Consider the following 25,573-nt stretch of genomic DNA (forward strand, 5'->3'; position numbering starts at 1 on the left):
GGTCATATTGACAAGAAAGAGACATGAATGGCTCTGCTCATCTCTTCTGATCTGCCTAACCCATATCTCCATAACTCTGCAGAATTTTAACTGGCTCTAGGTTTGGAGTGGTAATATATAGGGAGGCTATGGAGAACAATGAGACCTACCTTAGAGCTTGTGGACAAGACAGTTGACTTTAAAAGGGATAATGGAAAAGCATACCTAGTACCTGGGTCAAGAAGAATGATCTGCAGGGGGCAGGTTCAAGGAAGAGTTACAAAATCAAACCGGCTGAACGTAATGATCCAATAGATATGAAAAACTATGAACAGGGAGGTTTCAGATGTGAGCCACTGAGTAACTAGCATGCCAAACAGGGAAAAACAAGAAGAAAGGTCTTTTGATGAGTTCAAATTTGAGCACGTGGGTCAACTTTGTAGAAAATCCCTGTAGGTAACTATATATCGTTTTTGGCTTTCAAGACATATTTGGACTATAGACAGCCATTTATGACCATTCTCTTTTTTGGATTCTTGGGTTGTTTTTTTTTTTTTACTTTAGTCTTCCTTCCTTGTCTCCTCCAACTCCTTCCTATTTGCCTACTCTTCCCTCATCCTTTATGTGAACTTTTTGGGGGTCACATGTTTCTAGAAACCCAGTCCTGGTTTCTCTTCATGCTCTCTATATTTCCCTGTATTATCTCATGAAATCATAAATTAGTAAATGTCATATTTATGCTTGTGACTTAAAATCTATTATCTTCAGACACACATCCAATTGTCTATTTGACTTCTTCATTTAGATATCTAAAAGACCTCTCAAACTTTTGAATTGAACCCCCAAAAGCCCATCCACCCCAGTCATCTTTGTCTATTTATGTAACACTATTATTCTATCATTTACAAAAGTCAGAACTTCAGGATTTTCCATGATACAATCTTTTCCTCAGTCCTCACAGCCAACCCATCAGCAATGCCTATAAATATCATCTCCAAAATATGTCATGATTCCTTTCCAACTCTACTGCTGCCATCTTATTCCAGACTACTTATAAATAAATAAATAAATAAATAAATAAAATAAAAAATAGAAAACCTTTTAAAATGAATTATTCAGTGGCTTCCTATTTCACTTAGAATAAAGTTTAAATTTTGACAAGGCCATGGAAATAGAGGTCCTCACCTCTAACCTTACTATATACTCCTACGATGTTGTGTTCTAGCTATCTAACAAGATTTTTCCCATTGGGACATTTGTTCTTGGTATTTTCTCCCCCTCAAACCATCTTCAGTGGGTTGGCTCTTTTGAGTTATGTGAGTCACAATTCATCTGTCACCCAAATAAAGGGATCTTTCCTATTTCCAATACAAAGAAGCCCCCCATCCACCACAATATTGTTATATCAATGTTTTTTTTCTGTTTTATAGCACTTTTCATTTTGAAATTATCTTCATTCTTTTGCTTATTTAAGGTCAGTTTTCCCCATACCCATTCACTGTGATCTAATCTCCATGAGTAGAGATGTTGCCCTTCTTGTTCACTCCCATATCTCTAGTGTCTAAAGCAGTGCCTGGTATGTGTACTAAGTTGTTGATTAATAATTCAATTAATTAACTCTAGCAAAAGATCCTTTTTTTCTTTTTTTTAGGATGTATGGGTAGCCTCTTACATGGCGAGTTTATTTTTCTTTTTATTGGGGTATAGTTGCTTTACAATGTTGTGTTACTTTCTGCTGTACAGCAAAGTGAACCAGCTATATGTTTACATATATCCCCTCTTTTTTGGATTTCCTTCCATTTCGGTCACCACAGAACACTGAGTAGAGTACCCTATGCTATAGAGCAGGTTCTCATTAGTTATCTATTTTATAAATATTAGTGTATATATGTCAATCCCAATCTCCCAATTCATCCCACCCCCCATTTCCCCCCTTGGTGTCCATAAGTTGGTTCTCTACGTCTGTGTTTCTATTTCTGCCTTGCAAACAGGTTCATCTGTACCATTTTTCCAGATTCCACATATATGCATTACTATACTATATTTGTTTTTCTCTTTCTGACTTACTTCACTCTGTATGACAGTCTCTTAAGATCCATCAACAACTCTACAAAAGACCCAATTTCATTACTTTTTATGGCTGAGTAATATTCCATTGTATATATATTCCACATCTTCTTTATCCATTCCTCTGTTGATGGACATTTAGGTTGCTTCCAAGACCTGGCTACTGTAAACAGTGCTGCAATGAACATTGGGGTGCATGTGTCTTTTTAAATTATGGTTTTCTCAAGGTATATGCCCAGTAGTGGGATTGCTGGGTCATACTGTAATTCCATTTTTACTTTTTTAAAGCACCTCCATACTGTTCTCCATAGTGGCTGTATCAATTTACATTCCCACCAACAGTTAGGAGGGTACCCTTTTCTCCACACCCTCTCCAGCACTTAATGTTTGTAGATTTTTTTATGATGGCCATTCTGACCAGTGTGAGGTGATACCTCATTGTAGTTTTGATTTGCATGTCTCTGATAATTAGTGATGTTGAACATCTTTTCATGTGCTTTTTGGCCATCTGTATGTCTTCTATGGAGAAATGTCTATTTAGGTCTTCTGCCCATTTTTGGATTGGGTTTTTTTTGATACTGAGCTTCACAAGCTGTTTATATATTTTGGAGATTAATCCCTTGCCTGTTGCTTCATTTGCAATGATTTTCTCCCATTCGGAAGGTTGTCTTTTCATCTTGTTTATGGTTTCTTTGCCATGCAAAAGTTTTAAGCTGCATTAGGTCCATTTGATTAGTTTTCTTTTTACTTTCATTACTCTAGGAGGTGGGTCAAAAAAGATCTTGCTGTGATTTATGTCAAAGAGGGCTCTTCCTATGTTTTCCTCTAAGAGTATTACACTGTCTGGTCTTACATTCAGGTCTTTAATCTATTTTAAGTTTATTTTTGTGTATGGTATTAGGGAGTGTTCTAATTTCATTATTTTACATTATTTTCTAATTTTCATTATTTTTCAAACTGTCCAGTTTTCCCAGCACCACTTATTGAAGAGGCTATCTTATCTCCATTGTCTATTCTTGCCTCCTTTGTCAAAGTTAAGGTGACCATATGTGCGTGGGTTTAACTCTGGGCTTTCTACCCTGTTCCATTGATCTATATTTCTGTTTTAGTGCCAGTACCATACTGTCTTGATTACTGTAGCTTTGTAGTATAGTCTGAAGCCAGGGAGCCTGATTCCTCTAGCTCTGTTTTTCTTCCTCAAGATTGCTTTGGCTATTCGGGGTCTTTTGTGTCTCCATACAGATTTTAAGATTTTTTTGTTCTAGTTCTCTGAGAAATGGCATTGGTAATTTGATAGGGATTGCACTGAATCTGTAGATTGCTTTCGGCAGTATAGTCATTTTGACAATATTGATTCTTCCAAACCAAGGACATGGCATATCTTTCCATCTGTTTGTGTCATCTTTGATTTCTTTCATCAGTGTGTTATAGCTTTAGGAGTGCAGGTCTTTTACCTCCTTAGGTAGGTTTATTCTTAAGTATTTTATTCTTTTTGTTGCAATGGTAAATGGGATTGTTTCCTTTTTCTGACTTTAATTGTTAGTATATAGGAATGCAAGAGATTTCTGTGCATTAATATTGTATCCTGCAACTTTACCAAATTCATTCATGAGCTCTAGTAGTTTTTTGGTGGCATCGTTAGGATTTTTTATGCAGAATATCATGTCATCTGTGAACAGTGACACTTTTACTTCTTCTTTTCCAATTTGGATTCCTTTTATATCTTTTCCTGCTCTGATTATCATGGCTAGCACTTGGAAAACTATGTTGAATAATAGTGGCAAGAGTGGACATCATTGTCTTTTTCCTGAGCTTAGTGGAAATGGTTTCAGTTTTTCAGCATTGAGAATGATGGTTGTGGTTTTGTCATATATGGCCTTTATTATGTTAAGGTAGGTTGCCTCTAGGACCATGTTCTGGAGAGTTTTTATCATAAATGAGTGTTGAATTTTGTCAAAAGCTTTTTCTGCATCTATTGAGATGATCATATGATTTTTATTCTTCAATATGTTAATATGGTGTATCACACTGATTTTTTTTAACATCTTTATTGGAGTATAATTGCTTTACAATGTGGTGTTAGTTTCTGGTTTAGAACAAAGTGGATCAGCTATACATATACGTATATCCCCATGCTTCCGCCCTCTTGGGTCTCCCTCCCACCCTCCCTATCTCACCCCTCTAGGTAGTCACAAAGCACCAAGCTGAACTCTCTGTGCTATGGAACTGCTTCCCACTAGCTATCTATTTTACATTTGGTAGTATATATAACTCCATGTCACTCTCTCACTTTGTCCCAGCCTACACTTCCCCCTCCCCGTGTCCTCAAGTCCATTCTCTACGTCTGTGTATTTATTCCTGTCTTGCCCCTAGGTTCTTCAGAGTGTTTTTTTTTTTTAGATTCCATATATGTGTCTTAGCATACAGTGTTTGTTTTTCTCTTTCTGACTTACTTCACTCTGGATGACAGACTATAGGTCCATCCACCTCATTATGAATAACTCAATTTCATTTCTATTTATGGCTGAGTAATATTCCATTGTATATATGTGCCACATCTTCTTTACCCATTCATCTGTCGATGGACACTTAGGTTGCTTCTGTGTCCTGGCTATTGTAAATAGAGCTGCAACGAACATTGCGGTACATGACTCTTTTGAATTATGGTATTTTCAGGGTATATGCCCAGTAGTGGGATTGCTGGGTCATATGGTAGTTCTATTTTTAGATTTTAAGGAACCTCCATACTGTTCTCCATAGTGGCTGTATCAATTTACATTCCCACCAACAGTGCAAGAGGGTTCCCTTTTCTCCACACACTTTCCAGCATTTATTGTTTGTAGATTTTTTGATGATGGCCATTCTGACTGTTGTGACGTGATACCTCATTGTAGTTTTGATTTGGATTTCTCTAATGATTAGCAATGTTGAGCATACTTTCATGTGTTTCTTGGCAATCTGTATATCTTCTTTGCAGAAATGTCTGTTTAGGTCTTCTGCCCATTTTTGGATTGGGTTGTTTGTTTTTTGATATTGGGCAGCATGAGCTGCTTATAAATTTTGGAGATTAATCTTTTGTCAGTTGCTTCATTTTCAAATAATTTCTCCCATTCTGATGGTTGTCTTTTCATCTTGTTTATAGTTTCCTTTTCTGTGAAAAAGATTTTAAGTTTCATTAGGTCCCATTTTTTTATTTTTGTCTTGATTTCCATTTCCCTAGGAGGTGGTTCAAAAAGGATCTTGCTGTTATTTATGTAATAGAGTGTTCTGCCTCTGTTTTCCTCTAAGAGTTTGATAGTGTCTGGCCTTACATTTAGGTCTTTAGTCCATTTTGAGTTTTTTTGTATATGGTGTTAGGGAGTGTTCTAATTTCATTCTTTATGTGTAGCTGTCCAGTTTCCCCAGCACCACTTATTGAAGAGGCTGTTTTTCTCCATTGTATGTTCTTGCCTCCTTTATCAAAAATAAGGTGATCATATGTACATGGGTTTATCTCTGGGCTTTCTATCCTGTTCCATTGATCTCTATTGATCTGTGAAGTCTGGGAGCCTGATTCCTCCAGTTCCATTTTGATTTCTCATGATTGCTTTGGCTATTCGGGGTCTTTTTTATTTCCATACAAATTGTGAAGTTTTTGTTCTAGTTCTGTGAAAAATGTCATTGGTAGTTTGATAGGGACTGCATTGATTCTGTAGATTGCTTTGGGTAGTATACTCTTTTTCACAGTGTTGATTCTTCAAATCCAAGAACATGGTATATCTCTCCAACCGTTTGTATCATCTTTAATTTCTTTCATCAGTGTCTTATAATTTTCTGCATACAGGTCTTTTGTCTCCTTAGCTAGGTTTATTCCTTGGTATTTTATTCTTCTTTTTGCAATGGTAAAAGGGACTGTTTCCTTAATTTCTCTTTTAGATTTTTCAACATTACTGTATAGGAATGCAAGAAATTCATCTTCCTTAATTTTGTATCCTGCTACTTTACCAAATTCATTGATTAGCTCTAGGAGTTTTCTGGTAGCATCTTTAGGATTCTCTATGTACAGTGTCATGTCATCTGCAAATAGTGACAGTTTTAATTTTTCTTTTCCAATTTAGAGTCATTGTATTTCTTTTTCTTCTCTGATTGCTATGGCTAAAACTTCCACATCTATGTTGCATAATAGTGGTGAAAGTGGACAACCTTGTCTTGTTCCTGATCTTAGTGGAAATGGCTTCAGTTTTTCACCATGGAGAACGATGTTGGCTGTGGGTTTGTCATATATGGCCTTTATTATGTTGAGGTAAGTTCCCTCTATGCCTACTCTCTGGAGAGTTTTTATCATAAATGGGTGTTGAATTTTGTTGAAAGCTTTTTCTGCATCTATTGATATGATCATATGGTTTTTCTCCTTCAGTTTGTTAATATGGTTTATCACATTGATTGATTTGCATGTATTGAAGAATCCTTGCATTGCTGGGATAAACCCCACTTGATCTCAGTGTATGATCCTTTTCATGTGCTGTTGGATTCTGTTTGTTACTATTTTGTTGAGGATTTTTGCATCTATGTTCATCAGTGATATTGGCCTGTAGTTTTCTTTTTTTGTAACATCTTTTTCTGGTTTTGGTATCAGGGTGATGGTGGCCTCGTAGAATGAGTTTGAGAGTGTTCCTCCCTCAGCTATATTTTGGAAGAGTTTGAGAAGGATAGGTGTTAGCTCTTCTCTAAATGTTTGATAGAATTCACCTGTGAAGCCATCTGGTCCTGGGCTTTTGTTTATTGGAAGATTTTTAATCATGGTCTCAATTTCAGTGCCTGTGATTGGTCTGTTTACATTTTCTATTTCTTCCTGGTTCAGTCTCAGAAGGTTGTGCTTTGCTAAGAATTTGTCCATTTCTTCCAGCTTGTATCTTTTATTGGCATATAGTTGCTTAGTGTCAGTTGTTACTTCTCCTTTTTCTGTTCTAATTCTGTTGATTTGTTTCTTCTCCCTTTTTTCTTGATGAGTCTGGCTAGTGGTTTATCAATTTTGTTTATCTTCTCAAAGAACCAGCTTTTAGTTTTATTGATTTTTGCTATTGCTTTCATCATTTCTTTTTCATTTATTTCTGATCTGATCTTTATGATTTCTTTCTTTCTGATAACCTTGGGTTTTTTTGTTTGTTTGTTTTTTTCTTTCTCTAATTGCTTTAGGTGTAAGATTAAGTTGTTTATTTGAGATGCTTCTTGTTTCTTGAGGTAGGATTGTATTGCTATAATCTTCCCTCTTAGAACTGCTTTTGCTGCATACCATAGGTTCTGGGTCATTGTGTTTTCATTGTCATTTTTCTGTAGGTATTTTTTGATTTCCTGTTTGATTTCTTCAGTGATGTCTTGGTTATTTAGTAGTGTATTCTTTAGCCTCCATGTGTCTGTATTTTTTACACGTTTTTTCCTGTAATTGTTATCTAGTCTCATAGCATTGTGGTCCGAAAAGATACTTGATATGATTTCAATTTTCTTAAATTTACCAAGGCTTGATTTGTGATCCAAGAGATGGTCTATCCTGGAGAATATTCCATGAGCACTTGAGAAGGAAGTGTATTCTGTTGTTTTTGGATGGAATGTCCTATAAATATCAATTAAGTCCTTCTTGATTAATGTATAATTTAAAGCTTGTGTTTCCTTATTTATTTTCATTTTGGATGATCTGTCCATTGGTGAAAGTGGGGTGTTAAAGTCCCCTACTATGATTGTGTTACTGTTGACTTCCCCTTTAGGGCTGTTACCATTTGCCTTATGTATTTAAGTGCTCTTATGTTGAGTGCATAAATATTTACAATTGTTATATCTTTTTCTTGGACTGATCCCGTGATCATTATGTAGTCTACTTCTTTGTCTCTTGTAAGAGTCTTTATTTTAAAGTCCATTTTGTCTTAGATGAGAATTGCTACTCCAGCTTTCTTTTGATTTCCATTTGCATGGAATATGTTTTTCCATCCCCTCACTTTCAGTTTGTATGTGTCCCTAGTTCTGAAGTGGGTCTCTTGTAGACAGCATATATACAGGTCTTCTTTTTGTATCCATTGAGTCAGTCTATGCCTTTCGGTTGGAGCATTTAATCCATTTACATTTAAGGTAATTAACAATATGTATGTTCCTATTACCATTTTTAAAAATTGTTTCGGGTTTGTTACTGTAGGTCTTTTCCTTCTCTTCTGTTTCCTGCCTAGAGAAGTTCCTATAGCATTTGTTGTAAAGCTGGTTTGATGATGCTGAATTCTCTTAGCTTTTGCTTGTCTGTAAAGGTTTTAATTTCTCCATTGAATCTGAATGAGATCCTTGCTGGGTAGAGTAATCTTGGTTGTAAGTTTTTCCCTTTTATCACTTTAAATATGTTTTGTCACTCTCTTCTTGCTTTCAGTGTTTCTGCTGAAAGATCAACTGTTAACCTTATGGGTTATGTTATGGGTTATGTATGTTATTTGTTGTTTTTCCCTTGCTGCTTTTAATATTTTTTCTTTGTATTTAATTTTTGTTAGTTTGATTAATATATGTCTTTGTGTGTTTCTCCTTGGATTTATCCTGTATGTGACTCTCTGTGCTTCCTGGTCTTGATTGACTATTTCCTTTCCCATATTAGAGAAGTTTTCAACTATAATCTCTTGAAATATTTTCTCACTCTCTTTCTTTTTCTCTTCTTATTCTGGGACCCCTATAATTCGAATGTTGGTGTGTTTAATGTTGTCCCAGCAGTCTCTAAGACTGTCCCTAATTATTTTCATTCTTTTTTCCTTTATTCTGCTCTGCAGTAGTTATTTACATTCTTTTATCTTTCAGATCAGTTATCCATTATTCTTCTTCAGTTATTCTGCTATTGATTCCTTCTAGAGAATTTTTAATTTCATTTATTTTGTTGTTCATCATTGTTTGTTTGCTCTTTATTTCTTCTAGGTCCTTGTTAAACGTTTCTTGCATTTTCTGCATTCTATTTCCAACATTTTGGATTATCTTTACTATCATTACTCTGAATTCCTTTTCAGGTAGACTGCCTATTTCATCTTCATTTGTTAGGCCTGGTGGGTTTTTACCTTGCTCCTTCATCTGTTGTATGTTCCTATGTCTTCTCATTTTGCTTAACTTAGTGTGTTTGGGGTCTCCTTTTTGCAGGCTGCTGGTTCATATATCCCGTTGTTTTTGGTGTCTGCCCCCAGTGGGCAATGTTGGTTCAGTGTGTTGTGTAGGCTTCCTAGTGGATGAGACTAGTGTCTGTGTTCCGGTGGATGAGGCTGCATCTTGTCTTTCTGGTGGGGAGGGCCACATCCCGTGGTGTGTTTTAGGGTGTCTGTGACCTTATTATGATTTCAGGTAGCCTCTCTGCTAATGGGTGGGGTTGTGTTCCTGTCTTGTTAGTTGTTTGGCATAGGTTGTCCGGCACCGTATTTTTCTGGTTGTTGAGTGGAGCTGGGTCTTAGCATTGATATGGAGATCTTTGGGAGAGCTTCCACCATTTGATATTATGTGGAGCCAGAAGGTTCTTTGTGGACCATTTCCTGAACTTGGCTCTCCCACATCAGAGACACAGGCCTGACACCCGGCTGGAGAACCAGGATCCTGTCAACCACATGGTTCAGAAGGAAAGGGAGAAAAAAAGAAAGAATAAAATAAAATAAAATAAAATAAAGTTATTGAAATAAAAACTATAAAATAATTATTAAAAATATTAAAAAAACAAAATCAATTAAAAAAGCAAAAAAAAAGAAAGAAGGAAAGAAAGAAGAGAGCAACCAAACCAAAAAAACAAATCCAACAATTATAACAAGCGCTAACAGCTATACTAAAAGAAAAAAAAAAAAACAAACAAACAAGCAAAAAAACCCAGACAGACAGAACCCTAGGACAAATGGTAAAACAAAGCTATACAGACAAATTCATACAAAGAAGCATACACATACACACTCACAATAAGAGAAAAAGGGAAAATATATATATATCTATATATCAAAATAAAAAAGGAGGAAGAGAACAACCAAATCAATAAACAAATCTACCAATGATAATAAACTCTAAATACTAAACTAAGATAAACATAAAACCAGAAACAAATTGGATGCAGAAAGCAAACCCCAAGTGTACAGTTGCTCCCAAAGTCCACCACCTCAATTTGGGATGATTCATTGTCTATTCAGGTAACCCACAGATGTATGGCACATCAATTTGATTGTGGAGATTTAATCTGCTGCTCCTGAGGCTGCTGGGAGAGATTTCCCTTTCTCTTCTTTGTTTTGCACAGCTCCTGGGCTTCAGGTTTATATTTGGCCCCGCCTCTGCCTGTAGGTCACCTGAGGGCATCTGTTCTTTGCTCAGACAGGATGGGGTTAAAGTAGCAGCTGATTAGGGGGCTCTGACTCACTCAGGCTGGTGGGGAGGGAGGGATATGGAATGTGGGACAAGCCTGTGGTGGTAGAGGCCAGTGTGACATTGCAACAGCCTGAGGCATGCCATGTGTTCTCCTGGGGAAGTTGACCCTGGATCTGGGGACCCTGGCACTGGTGGGCTGCACAGGTTCCCAGGAAGGGAGGTGTGGATAATGACCTGTGCTTGCACACAGGTTTCTTGGTGGCTGTAGCAGCAACCTTAGCATTTCATGCCCATCTGTGGTGTCCATGCTGATAGCTGTGGCTCGTGCCCATCTCTGGGGCTCATTTAGGTGGTGCTCTGAATCCCCTCTCCTCGCACACCCCGAAACAATGGTCTCTTGCCTCTAGGCAGTTCCAAACATTTTCCCAAAGTCCTTTCTGGTTAGCTGTGGCACACTCACCCCCTTCAGACTGTTTTCATGCAGCCAACCCCAGTCTTCTCCCTGGGATCTGACCTCCGAAGCCCGAGCCTCAGTTCCCAGCCCCCACCCACCCCGGCAGGTGAGCAGACAAGCCTCTCTGGGTGGTGAGTGCTGGTCGTCTCTGATCCTCTGTGTGGGAATCTCTCTGCTTTGCCCTCTGCCCCCCTGCTGCTGTTCTCTCCACCGTGGCTCCAAAGTTTCCCGCCCACCACCCCCTGTCTCTGCCAGTGAAGTGGCTTCCTTGTGTGTGGAAACCTTCCCTCCTTCACAGCTCCCTCCCAGAGGTGCAGGTCCCATCCTTATTCTTTTGTCTCTGTTTTTCCTTTTTGCTTTGGCCCTACCCAGGTATGTGGGGAGTTTCTTGCCTTTTGGGAAGTCTGAGTTCTTCTGCCATCATTCATTATGTGTTCAGTTTGAGTTGTTGTAGGTGTATTTCTGATGTATTTGTGGGGAGGAAGGTGATCTCCACGTCTTAATCCGCCATCTTGAAGGTCTCCCTCTATCACATTGATTGATTTATGTATATTTAAGAATCCTTGCATCCCTGGAGTAAATTCCACTTGATCATGATGTATGATCCTTTTGATGTGTTGTTGGGTTCTGTTTGCTAGTATTTTGTTGAGGATTTTTGAGTCTATATTCATCAGTGATATTGGTCTTTAATTTTCTTTTTTTGTAATATCTTTGTCTGGTTTAGGTATCAGGGTGATGGTGGCCTCATAGAATGAGCTTGTGAGTGTTCCTTCCTCTGTAATTTTTGCAAGAGTTTGAGAAGGATGGGTCTTAGCTCTTCTCTAAATGTTTGGTAGAATTTGTGAGTCTTAGCTCCTCTCTAAATGTTTGATAGAATTCGCCTGTAAAGCCATCTCATCCTAGACTTTTGTTTGTTGGAAGATTTTTAATCACAGTTTCAATTTCATTACATGTGATTGGTCTGTTCATATTTTCTATCTCATCCTGGTTCAGTCTTGGAAAGTTATACCTTTCTAAGAATTTGTCCATTTCCTCCAGGTTGTCCATTTTATTGGCATATAGTTGCTTGTAGTAGTCTCTTTTGTCTTTCTGAGGTGTCTGTTATAACTTCTCCTTTTTCATTTCTAATTTTATTTATTTTAGTCCACTCTCTCCTTTTCTTGATGAGTCTGGCTAAAGGTTTTTCAATTTTGATTATCTTCTCAAAAAATCAGCTTTTAGTTTTATTTATCTTTGCTATTGCTTTCATTGTTTCTATTTCATTTATTTCTGTTCTGATCTTTATGATTTCTTTTCTTCTACTAACTTTGTGGTTTTTTTGTTCTTCTTTCTCTAGTTATTTAGGTGTAAGGTTAGATGGTTTACTTGAGATTTTTCTTGTTTTTTGTGGTTGGATTTTATTGCTATAACCTTCCCTCTTAGAACTGCTTTTGCTGCACCCCATAGGTTTTGGGTTAGTGTGTTCTCATTGTCATTTGTCTCTAGGCATTTTTTGATTTCCTCTTTGATTTCTTCAATGATGTCTCGGTTATTTAGTAGTGTATTGTTTAGCCTCTATGTGTTTGTGTTTTTTTACACTTTTTTTTTTCATAGCGTTGTGTTCAGAAAAGATGCTTGATATGATTTCAATTTTCTTAAATTTACTGAGGCTTGATTTGTGACCCAAGATGTGATCTATCCTGGACAATGTTTCATGTGCACTTGAGAAGAAAGTGTATTCTGGTTTGTTTTTTTTTTTTTAATTACTTATTTATTTATTTTATTTTTGGCTGCCTTGGGTCTTCATTGCTATGCATGGGCTTTCTCTAGTTGTGGCGGGTGAGTGGGGGCTACTTTTTTTGTGGTGTGTGGGCTTCTCGTTGCTGTGGCTTCTCTTGTTGCAGAGCATGGGCTCTAAGCGTGCGGACTTCAGTAGTGTGGCACACGTGCTCAGTAGTTGTGGCTCACAGGCTTAGTAGTTGTGGTTCACAGGCTCTAGAGCGCAGGCTCACTAGTTGTGGTTCACGGGCTTAGTTGCTCTGCATTATGTGGGATCTTCCCAGTCCAGGGATCAAACCCATGTCCCCTGCATTGGCAGGCAGATTCTTAATCACTGCTCCACCAGGGAAGTCCCTATTCTGTTGTTTTTGAATGGAATATCCTATAAATATCAGTCAAGTTCAACATTTAAAGCTTATGTTTCCTTATTTATTTTCATTTTTGATGATCTGTCCATTGGTGAAAGTGGCATGTTAAAGTCCCCTACTATGATTGTGTTACTGTCGACTTCCCCTTTTTACCATTTGCCTTATGTATTGAGGTGCTTCTACGTTCAGTGTATATATATTTATAATTGTTATATCTTCTTCTTGGATTGATCCTTTATCATTATATAGTGTCCTTCCTTTTCTATTGTAACAGTCTTTATTTTAAAGTCTATTTTATCTGATATGAGTATTGCTACTCCAGCTATCTTTTGATTTTCATTTACATGGACTATCTTTTTCCATCCCCTCACTTTCAGTCTCTATGTGTCCATAGGTCTGAAGTGGGTCTCTTATAGACAGCATATATATGGGTCTTGTTTTTGTATCCATTCAGCCAGACTGTGTCTTTTGGTCAGAGCATTTAATCTATTCACATTTAAGGTAATTATTGATATGTATGTTCCTACTACCATTTTCTTAATTGTTTTGGGTTTGTTTTTGTAGATCCTTTTTGTCTCTTGTGTCTCCTGTTTAGAGAATTTCTTTAGCCTTTTTTGTAGAGCTGGTTTGGTGGTGCTGAATTCTCTTAACTTTTGTTTTTCTGTAAAGTTTTGATTTCTCCATCAAATCTGAATGAGATCCTTGTTGTGTAGTGTAATTTGGTTGTAGGTTTTCCCCTTTCATCACTTTAAATATATCCTGCCACTCCCTTCTGGCCTTCAGGGTTTCTTCTGAAAAATCAGCTGATAACCTTATGGGGTTTCCCTTGTATATTTTTTGTTGCTTCTCCCTTGCTGCTTTTAATATTTTTTCTTTGTATTTACTTTTTGTTAGTGTGATTAATATGTGTGTTGGCATTTTTCTTCTTGGCTTTGCCCTGTATGGGACTCTCTGCACTTCCTGGGCTTGACTGACTATTTCCTTTCCCATGTTAGTGAAGTTTTTGACTATAATGTCTTCAGATATTTTGTCAGAACCCTTTCTCTTTGTCTTCTTCTCCTGGGACCCCTATAATTTGAATGTCAGTGCACTTAATATTGTCCCAGAGGTTTCTGAGACTGTCCTTAATTCTTTTCATTCTTTTTTTTTTTTTTCATTCTGCTCCATGGCAGTTATTTCAATCATTCTATCTTATAGCTCATTTATCCGTTCTTCTGCCTCAGTTATTCTGCTATCTATTCTTTCTAGAGTATTTTTGATTTCAGTTATTGTGTTGTTTATCACTGTTTGTTTGTTCTTTAGTTCTTCTAGGTCCTTGTTAAATGTTTCTGTATTTTCTCGATTCTATTTCTGAGATTTGGATCATCTTTATGATCATTACTCTGAATTCTTTTTCAGGTAGACTGCCTATTTCCTCTTCATTTATTTGGTTTTGTGTGTTTTTACCTTGCTCCCTTGTATGAAACATATTTCTCTGTCTTCTCATTTTGTTTAACTTACTGTGTTTGGGGTCTTCTTTCTGCAGGCTGCATGGCTTCAAGGTTGCCTTTCTTCAGTCTTTTGGTGTTTGCCTCCAGTGTTTGAGGTTGGTCCAGTGGTTTGTGTAGGCTTCCTGGTATGTTTGTGTGTGTAGGGGGTGACTGGTGCCTGCATTCTGTTGGGTGGAGATGGATCTTGTCCCTCTGATGGGCAGGACCATATCAGATGTTGTATTTTGGGGTGTCTGTGAGTTTAGTATGACTTTAGGCAGCCTGTCTGCTAATGTGTGGGGTGCATTCCTGTCTTGCTAGTTGTTTGGCGTGAGGTGTCCAGCAGTGGAACTTGCTGGCTGTTGGGTGGAGCCAGATCTTCTTGTTGAGATGGAGACTTCTGAGAGAGCTCTCACCAATTAATATTCCCTGGTCCCAGGAGTTCTCTGGTGATCCAGTGTCCTGGACTTGGCTCTCCCACCTCAGAGGCTCATGCCAACCCCTGGTCAGAGAACCAAGACCCTGCAGTCTGCATAGCATGGAAGAAAAGAAAGTAAAGAAAACAAACTGACAAAGAAAAACCCCAAGACAAATGGTTATAGCAAAATCAAACAGACAAAAACACACAAAGAAATACACATACACACAGAAACAGAAAAAAAAAAACAACAGAGAAAACAAAAAAGAAGAGAGCAACCAAACAAATAAATGAACCCAAAGATGAAAACAAACAAAAAAATTAAACTAAGAAAAACAAAAAACAAATCAAAAGCAGAAAGCAAACTAAAAAAAGTCAAAGAAAGTATAAAACAAACACACAAAAATGATGAAAACAAGAAAGAAGAAAACAAATGGAAAAAACTGAAAACAACAAAAAAGAAAAGTAAAAATTTAAAAATATATTAAAAATATAAGAACAAAACAAACAAAGAAAAAAACAAAAACCAGGAAAAAATACAATATTACAAAAAAAGTAAAAATAGAAAAAATAAAATAAAAATATATTAAAAATAAAATCATAAAAAAGAAAAGAAAAAATAAATAAAAATTAAAAGAATAATTAGAAAAGAACAACAGAATAAACAAAACAATAAAAAATAGTAATAATAATTATTATTTTCCTGTAGCCTCAGCTGTCATCGTCCTTGACCCCACAGTGAGCCACAGCCAATCCCTGCCTACCCAGGAAGTCCTCCAATACCTCTAAGTAGGTCTCTGGACCTGACATGGGCACTGTGAGCCCAGCTCAGACTTTGACTTTCCCAACTCCTGCATGTAATTCCTCCCAAAGTCCACATTTGTTAAAGCTAGGCCAACCTCAATTGTGGGGACACTTGTCTATTCAGATATTCCACAGATGTAGGGTTTACCAAGCCGATTGCCAGGATTTAATCTACTACTCCTGCAGCTGCATGGAGAGATTTCCATTCTTCTTTGGTCACACCACCCCTGCGGTTCAGCTTTGCTTTTGGCCCCATCTCTTACCTGCCCAGGCGAGAAGGGGCAAAAGCAGTGGCTAACTTGGGCACACTTACTCAGGCTGGGGAGAGGGCTGGATATGGCAGCCAAAATTGAGATGTGAGGGGAGTGCCTGTGGTGGCAGAGGCCAGCAGGAAGTTGCAATAACCTGGGGTGCGCTCTTCATTCTCCTGGGGAAGTTGGCCCTGGATCATGGGTCCCTCAGCAGTGGCGGGCTGCACAAGCAACTGGTGGTCTGCACAAGCCACAAGTTGTGGGCAATGAGCTGCGCTTGCTCACAGGACCCTTGGCAGCAGTGGTGGCAGCAGTAGCAATCAGCTCCTGCCTCTAGGGTCCGAGATAGAAGCTGCAGCTCACGCCCACCCCTGAAGCTCATGTAGACTGTGTCCTCTGCCTGTGAGCGGAAGAAGCTCCTATGGCGGGCCAGCCCCTCTCCTCATGCACCACCAACAATGGTTCCTTGTCTCTCTAGCAGGCCCAGGTTTCTTCCCAGACTCCCTCATTTGTGGCACACTAGCCCCTCAGGCTATCTTCATGCAGCTAACCCCAGTCCTCTCCCTGGGGTCTGACCTCTGAAGCCCAAGCCTCAGAACCCAGCCCCCACCTGCTCTGGTGGGTGAGAAGACAAATGTCTCAGGCTAGGGAGTCCTGGGACCCTCTGTACAGGACTCTCTCTGCTTTGCCCTCTGCACACCTGTTGCTGTGCTCTCCTCTGAGACTCTGAAGCTCCCCCCAGTCCCTGCCAGTGAGTGGACTTCCTAGTGTGAGGAAACTTCTCCTCCTTCACAGCTCCCTCCCAGAGACACAAGTCCTGTCCTGATTCCTTTGTCTTTTTTTTTTTTTTTCTCTTTTCTTTTGCCCTACCCAGTTACATGGAGATTTTCTTGCCCTTTTGGAAGTCTGAGGTCTTCTGCCAACGTTCATTAGATGTTCTGTGGGAGTCATTCCTTGTGTAGATGTATTTATAATATATCTGTGGGGAGAAGGTGAGCTCCACATCTTACTCCTCTGCCATCTTTAGGGTTCTTCCCTGGCAAAAGATCTTTGATAGAGCTTCTCATTTCCACTCTTCTCTCTAAGATCCATTTTCAACAAAAGACCAAAGATCATCTTCTGAAAATAGGAAACAGACCTTATCCCTTTGTTAATTTAATCTCTTTGATGGCTTACCAGTGTACTCAAACTAAGATCCAAGCCCATCATATAGGTTTTCAGTGTTACTATCCTCTTGCTTATTACATTCCATGGATCTTCTTTCAATTTTGATCATATAAAACTCTCCTTTTCTTGGAACACTCTTCCCAGCATTCTTTGCATAGGTATCACCTTCTTCTCTTTCTTTAAATTTGGCTTAAGTGTTACTTCTTCAGAGACGCTTTCCTGATTTCCTTATTTGAAGTAAGTTCCCCTTATGTTTTCTTTTTCTCAACTCCTGATATGTTTCCTTTATAGCATTCAATAGTTTTTCAATTACTATAATTATATTTTTGTGTTTTTGGTTTTCATCTGCTGAATTCACTTGAGTTTGGGATGATCAGAGTAGTGATCAGGTCTGTCTTGTTCTCTTTAGTATCCTTGGTACCTAACATGATACTTGGGACACTGAAGGTACTCAACAAATGTTGTTTTAATTTAAAATGATAACAAATGGTAGTAGAAACTCTTGGGATAAATAAGATTACCCTGGTTACAAACTAGAGACTCCTACCTAAATCTAGCCTGAAGATGTGTTTTTTTGGTTCATTTGTGTTGTGGTGTTTTAGGCTAGTAAGTGGTTTTAAATTTTTTAAAATTCCTTTAGGTATAATATGAATGCTACAGTTTATCATAGTCCTCAGCTACAGTTAGTATTGAAATATTTTAACAATGAGGATGGCCTTACATCTAGTAGAAAGGACACAGGATACTTTGTCAGATATTAAGATACTGTTTTACTTTGCCAGATATTAACCTCAAGAGGAGTTAGTTACTCAAGAAGTTGCTTGAGTATAGAAAGATCCAGGATATGTTTCAATATTTGAATACCTCTGCCACTCCACTCCTGTCATCTCTAGACTGGCCCTTATAAGTATTTGAGTTTGTGACACCACTCTGTCCCTGTACAATTTAAAATAAGAAGAGAAGAGGGAAGAGAACAGAGTCTTGGGAAATGTCAACATTCAAGGACTGAGTAAAATAAATGAATCTCAGAGAGTAGCAGCTAGAGAAGAAAGAGCAACAACAACAACAAAATGGTTTTCTAGCAGCTCAGGGAGAAAAGTTCTTTAAGTGGGTAACTGTGTCAATAGATAAGGGTGGAAAATTGTAGGCATTGGTGACTCCAGGACAAAAGGTTTCCGTAGACAATGTGTATTAAGTCAACTTTCAGTGGAGTGAGAAATGGTTGCAGAATACTTGAGAGTCATACCGAAGAGGGGAGTGGTGTACATAGTCTGTCAGGGGTGTAGGGCATGAGGAAGTGTGTTGTCTGTAGATAATTTCAAAGCAGCAATAAAGCTGACTGAAGTTCATCTTTTTTTTAGTATTGCCATACTCTGGCAATTCTGAACAAGTTTAGGGTTAAAATTTTGCTACCTTCAGTCACCACTCTTAAAGAGAAGGATAGTGTAACAGCTAGAAGAGGGCATCAGGTCAAAAGAGGATGACTTAATTAAACTAGCTGGACTTGTGAATGTTTATATATTAAAAGAAAAGGATCAGCCCAGAAGAAGTGTTTTAACAGAGTAGAGGTTGTAATCAGTACAGCAATATGAGGGCATATAAAATGCACAAAACACAGGAATGATTTAGCCTTGAATGAAAATAAGGCCTCTAATTCCTAGAGGAAGAATCCTTGACCCTTGATTCAAAACTGTTTCAATATGGCAAGTTGTAGATCTTTTTTATTTCTTAAATTAACACACAAATTCTGATTACATTATTAAGTAAGTTTTCATTATGTCCACTTTTGAAAATAACATTTATGTTTCAACATCAGTATTCCAGGTGTGACTGCTACTAAGTTATTTCATGGATTTCATGTAAAAGAATTTTAAATGCATTGTGTTAGTAGATATATTCTAATTTCTGACATTAAATTAGTGTATTCTGCATTTGCACTTATTTCATACAGGTAACAAATATTGGGTGTTCAAGGACACGACTCTTCAACCTGGTTACCCTCATGACTTGATTACTCTTGGAAGCGGAATTCCCCCTCATGGTATTGATTCAGCCATTTGGTGGGAGGACGTTGGGAAAACCTATTTCTTCAAGGGGGACAGGTCAGTACACACTTCACATGAGGAAAACAGTTAACTAATGTTTAGAGAAGTCAATATATCTAGTCTATAATAGGCATGTACATTTGAGGAAAGAATCTGTGCAGATATAAGCACAAGAATTAATAGAATTGCAGCCATTTTTAAACATATTTTAAAATAATATTCAAGATAAATCTTCCTCTAATATACCCAAGTAATGTGACTTTCTTATGAATGTATATATACAGTATATATTCTTTCTCTTCTCTATAATCTTAACATGCTTATAAAACTATATAGGTAGTGTATTATATCTTTACAATGCATTTCTTGTAATTTTACTTACTTTACTTAAAAAGTACTTTTTAAGAGAGGCTTTTTTTTTTTACTTTTATATTTAAAGTTAAATTTTACACTTTGCACACAGTTAATTTTGAACATTTTCAAATACCTTCAGTTTAGTCATGAGTTCTATTTCTTAGGACACTATTTATTTAGGTACCAGCAGATAGGTGCGATGAACTAACCAAACTATCACTGGACTAAACACTTTTAGCTTGAAGTATAATATCTCTTTCTATTTTCTGTCATTTCTTTTCCTTTTATGACATTACTAACAGGGTTTGTAAAACAAAGTGAACTATTAGTGTATGATGTACAGTAGCCACTAGGCATACTAACTTCACCACTTGCCCACTTTTTTACAGATATTACATGTAAAATATAAGCTGAAGGCTATATTTTTATTATTTTAAATTAATATTAGGTTAAAAAGAAATAAAGATGAAAAATCAAATTTTAGTTAACTATTACTAGTTGGGTCAAAATGTGACACTCATAAGTAACCTTCATTGTTAGGTAAAACTTAAATATGTTATTTTACAAGTAAATTTAAAGCACGCACATACACAAACACACATAAAAACAACAGGTTTTAATGAGCAACAAGCTAGTATTGAATTTGCCTTATAATCTTAACATAATGTAACCCTATAAAATGTCTCCAACTTCATGAGAAAAATAAGGATATAAACCTTGTTTATTTTACACTTTGTAATTTTTGATAGCAAGTGACTTAAAACATTGAGCTTTATCTGTGAACAAAAAGATCCAATCATTTGTGTCCATGGATAAATATGTATACTTTTATACTGTTACATGCTTTTTATACATTAAATTTGTATATATTTCTATGGCAAAATACTCATAGCTTTTAATTCACTATCATGAAACTAAGGTTTTGCTGAATGTTTCTTACTAAATCACAAAACAAAAAAGATTCATCAAACAAAAACTTTATTAATGTAGAAGATATTACTTATCATCACAAAAAGTATATGACTCTGAGTAAGATATGTGTAGTTAGAGTATGAAAAGAGAAGAATGAAGAAATTGCCACAGCTGGTGACCCCTAATGAAAATAAATCTGTGGACTTATATTCTTTAAAATAACAACCCTCAGGTTGTTAGAGTTTAATTCCTCAGCTGGTTTTAATTGCTTGGATGTACTCTTTCAGGACTAGGTTCAATACAGTCCTGTATTGTCTCCACCCCACCCCCACCCCCACCCCCAAAAAGGGGTAGAAACAAAAGGCTGAGAAGACACCCTGGAGAAATTAACTTTTACAGGACAAAATATGAAAGCTTAACTTTCATATAACAGCTTTAATGAGGGTTTCATAGATGACAATAAAAACTGCCATTTTATTATCTGTTAGCCATACTTTTAAAAATGTTTCCATTCTAAAAACTTAGCATTTCTTGAAAGAATTAAGTTTAGAAATTAAATGTGGACTACCTCAAATCAATGAAATCAATGAAGGTTACATACCAAATTTATAATGGAATAAAGATATAGTAAATAAGAAAAGGAGTTTTAGTTAATTTATTTCTGACTTGACAAGCTTCACACAAAGTATAACAAAATATATAGAAATACTTTGATTTTAAGTTCTGCCTAAATAACTGCTTTTATAGGTTTTAAAAATATTTAAAGCAGGATCCCAATTAACTTCCATGTGTGTGATCTTATATATGAGTTCATGAGTCATAGATGTTTTATAAACAGATGACTTCATATTTGTATAATTGCTTAATTCCAAAGTCACACAATTTATTAATACATTCATTCTAGATTAAAAGTAGATGGAAAAGACATTAAACTATCTAACTCAAACATAAAAACAACAATTTGGTTATCACTTTTATATGAGAATTCAGTGAGTTTTTCTTCCTTATAGGCATTATATATTTACAATACTTATGAATTTTAAATATATATATTTTTTTCCATGTATATTTTGAGAGAAAACATTTATCTTTATTTATTTCTTCCTCTTATTTCATTGACATTTTTCTGTTTTAAAAAATGTAAAACAGATTTCTATTTCTCTAAGGTTAAGATCAGAAAAGGATTTTAGAGATAGCCTAGTCCAGGTGTAAAAAACTCAATTGCTTTAAGGGATCAGGCAAATAATGTATACAGTGCTGGGTACAGGAGTAATATATATGGCAATAGGGAGTGATAGGTACTGTGATGAGCTGGAAAGTACAAATACTCTAGAAAAGCATTCAAAATCAGAATCATTTATATAATTTGCTAGACAAATAAAGCACACCTTTAAATTATATTTGGTTCAAGTGCTGCCATATGTCAGTCCTGCATCATATTCACCTCCTACCAAAGTCTAGACTGTCTCAGTTACATTCCATAGGTATTCATCCTTCTGTACCTGACTACCTGTGGTGACAGCATAAATATGAGACAGCCCATTCCATTCTCAATAGCTCTAATTCCTGCTTGCATAAGATTTCTGTAATCATCTTGGCATATCCCTTACTCATTTAGTTAAAACATTCTTTGAGCACATACTATGTGACATGTACTAGGTAATGAAGATATAGTGGTAAAAAAGACCACAAGTATTCTGCTCCCATGGTCCTTAGATTCTATTAGGGGAGATAGTTGTAAACAGAGAAGAAATAAATGACCCTGATAACATTGAGAAACACTACAAGAAATATAATAGGTGATGATGTGATAGAGGTTTGTGGGTAAGGAGTGGTTGGGAAATTAGTGTGGAGGTCAAGAAAGGCCTAAATTGTGAAGGGGACACTGATGCAGGGACTTTAGTGGGGAGAAATTTCAACCACATGAAGTTATTCAGAACAGTGTGTTGTAAGTACACGAAATAGCAGTACAAAAGCAAAAATGTTAGAGTGTTCAAATCAGAAAAAAAACATTGTGGCTACAGCATAGTGGGTAAGTGGTCGAGGAGGTCACACAGGTAAGCAGGGACCAGATTACAAGGCCCTGTAGAACATGGCAAAGACTGGATTTTTTAATTTTAAGTACAATGGAAAACATTGGTGGGTTTTCAACAGGAAAGTGCGTGTTCTGATGTGTATTCAAAAACATCATTATGGCCTCCGTGTGAAGAATGGACTTCAAAAGTGGAAGCAAGGAGATTAATTGGTAGGCTGTTGAAGTAGTACAGGGGGACACAATGGTAGCAGTGGAGATGGAACAAAGAGTTCAGTTTACATTTTGTATGTAATCATAAGTTTTTCTTATGCCTTGGATTTTAGGGGTGAGAAAAGCAAATCAAAGACAACATCTAGGTTTATTGCCTAAATAATTGAGTAGATGGTGCCATTTCTGAAGATGTAACAAAGAAGGGAAGGAATATTGGGGGAAAGGGACTAAGAGTTTGAAATGTTCTTTTTCGGTTTGAGATAACTGCTTACACACCAATTAGAGAAATCAAGCTGGTAGTAACAGTTCACAAGGAAAGGTGGGTTGGAGGCACAGATCTGAGAGTAATTTCATATAAATTGTATTGAAAGTAAGGGCTGACATGAAATCTCATATGTATAGAGATAGCTAAAGAAGTATAGAAGAAATGATGTTTCTTTAAACAGATCTGTAAATTCAGATTAAAATGTCCAGTTTCACTGTTTCACATATAGCATGGAACTCAGTCCCTCAGACTCCTACTTGCCCTTTTCTTAATATACTATAATTTCATACTTGGATACATTTTGATCTTCATAGCATTTAGCTCTAAAATGTTATGTTCCTAAATCATCTCAGCACCTTCTCACAAATATACCCAAGACTCTCTTGTCATACTTCATTCTAGGCTGAACCGTTGAGGATTTTAAGACATTTTCAAAGAAAGAAGACAGAATTTAGATCTGTTTTGGTTTGTTTTATTATTATTATTACTAATAGCCAAACAGAAAAATACATTTATTTCCTATAGCTTAAGGTGTGTGTTTATGAAGTAATTCCTTTTTGTGTTTTTAAAATTATCCAACAGAGTACAAATTGATATTTTCAATTTTGTTGCATTTTTAATAAGGCTTCCGAAGAAAGAGATTTTGTATGATTATTTGGGTGTGAAAAAAAGTGGCCCTGGGTTTTGTGATAACAGAGGCAAGTAGTCTGACTCTAGAGTAAGAAAATGAGATAAAGTGGATGAAGAAATGACCGGGTCATATGAAATCAACCTTGGAGCCACTTTCTGTTCAGTTTGAGTTCAGTATCAAGAAACATTAAAGTATGTCATTTCAGAATTTTCTATACCATTTATTTGTTCATACAGAAGGAATTTAAGAAATTGTTGTATACTATTACACGGACAACTGTTTTGTCTTATGGTTATGACTCATGATCAAATCTAAAAACTGATGAATAAATCCCATTTCCATTCATAATTTATTTTAAAGGATTCATTTACAATGCTTTTCTCAAAGAATCAGAAATTTAAAGTCATAATTCTACTGCTGAGATTATTGATATATCAGAAGAAAAAACTATAAGCTTTATTTATAATAGCGTCTATCATTTGCTGACCTTACTGCACAAAGTTCCAAAATTTTTCCATTATAATATCTAAATCTTAAACCCCTCCAAGTGGTTTATTTACATAATGTTCCAGGTGAATATGCTAATATACTTCTCAATGAACCCATAAGCCTATTTTCAGGGAGAAAAATATCAGTGGGATGAGCTTTTTTGTTCATGTTGAAATATGTTCAAATATGTTAGAAATTAAAATGCAAACCTATATTTATGAATAAGCCACAGCATTTTTATAAGACAGCTGGATATAATGTGTATATATAATAATATAACGGACTGAAAAATATTATGATTGAATATAGTCAGATGATTCTAATCACATTGAAGTTTACTGGATATATATCAAAGCTGACGCAGCAGGTAACCTGAGGGTCCAATTTTACGTTGAGTTTTTCAAAGATGGTGAAATGATCCCAAGTTATAGTTTTGCATTATCTACTAATAGAAAGAGGGAAAAATTGCTTTCATCCTGAAAAATTCATACCAGGATTATGTTCCTACTAGAGGGTACAATAAAATTCACATTCCATAAATATTGTCTTGAAATGTGATCTCAATAAATCTTATGTGTCTTGCACATAAGTGCTCAAAAAAGTGTTGGTAGGCAAATGGATCTATAAAGCAAATAGAGCAAGGGATGAAGGAAAATTATACTGACACAATGAACATTAAGAATTTAAGTGAGGGCCCCAAGAGGGTAAGATGACAGGGGGATTAATGTAAGAATGCTATGTCAAGGGAAATACTAGCAGTAGTGTGGTAGAAAATTGTACTACACTATGAATCAAAGAGCATTAGTTTGAGTTTCAACTCCGTAACATTCAAGAAGAGCAAATGTGACTAAGACATTACCTTTGAATAATATGATGCACAATGCTTTGTCATTGACTGAATTGCGTGACCATATATCCTATATGTATGTTAGGAGCTCAGCATAAGTATGTTTTAATATGCAATATAAAAGATATTTGAGGGATTTTAGTGAAATAAGATTAAAATAATGTATGTATATAAATTTACTTTATAGCTACAAAGCACTACATGAAGAATAGGTATTGTTACATGAACATTGTTATAACTACATTTTGGAGAACAAACCTGGTTTCTGAATATGTAGTAATCTTCCTTAAATCATATGTAGAGTGTGATCCCATTGTCCCTAGGATTTTAAATTATTCCTGGGTTAGCAGAATTTTAAAACTTGCTTTAAGTTATGGTTTACACCATCTAAAAATGCCATTTATTGTAAGATACATCATAATTTAATCTATCATTGAGGGGAAAACTCTGCCCAGTATACTTTGACATAATATTGAGATGTGAAATACCTATAATAGAGATGTGAAATGTGAAAAAAATATGTATCTTAGAATCCGTGAAATAAGGTATTTGATGATTTTTCTGTGAGATGTTTTCTTTATGATCAACTTCAGGAACCCATTAATATATATGACTATTGTAAATCCCATTGAAATATTTACTTGAGAGAAGAGATCTGGAGACTCTGAGTGCAATCTCAACCCCATTAACCATGCTATATTCATCACAGCGTGTTCTGTGATAGAGGA

General features: G+C 36.3%; 1 protein-coding gene across 1 annotated transcript in view; it reads left to right on the plus strand.

The window, feature by feature from the left end:
• The window catches only part of MMP16 (matrix metallopeptidase 16), a 340,143-nt gene that overhangs the window by 305,155 nt on the left and 9,415 nt on the right, over positions 1-25,573 (plus strand). Inside the window, exon 8 of the mRNA XM_007181293.2 lies at positions 19,009-19,159. Coding sequence (XP_007181355.1) covers positions 19,009-19,159 — 151 coding nt within the window. The remainder of the gene's footprint in view (positions 1-19,008; positions 19,160-25,573) is intronic.

This window comes from Balaenoptera acutorostrata, chromosome 17 (genome assembly GCF_949987535.1).
Source record: "Balaenoptera acutorostrata chromosome 17, mBalAcu1.1, whole genome shotgun sequence".
Taxonomy (NCBI): domain Eukaryota; kingdom Metazoa; phylum Chordata; class Mammalia; order Artiodactyla; family Balaenopteridae; genus Balaenoptera; species Balaenoptera acutorostrata.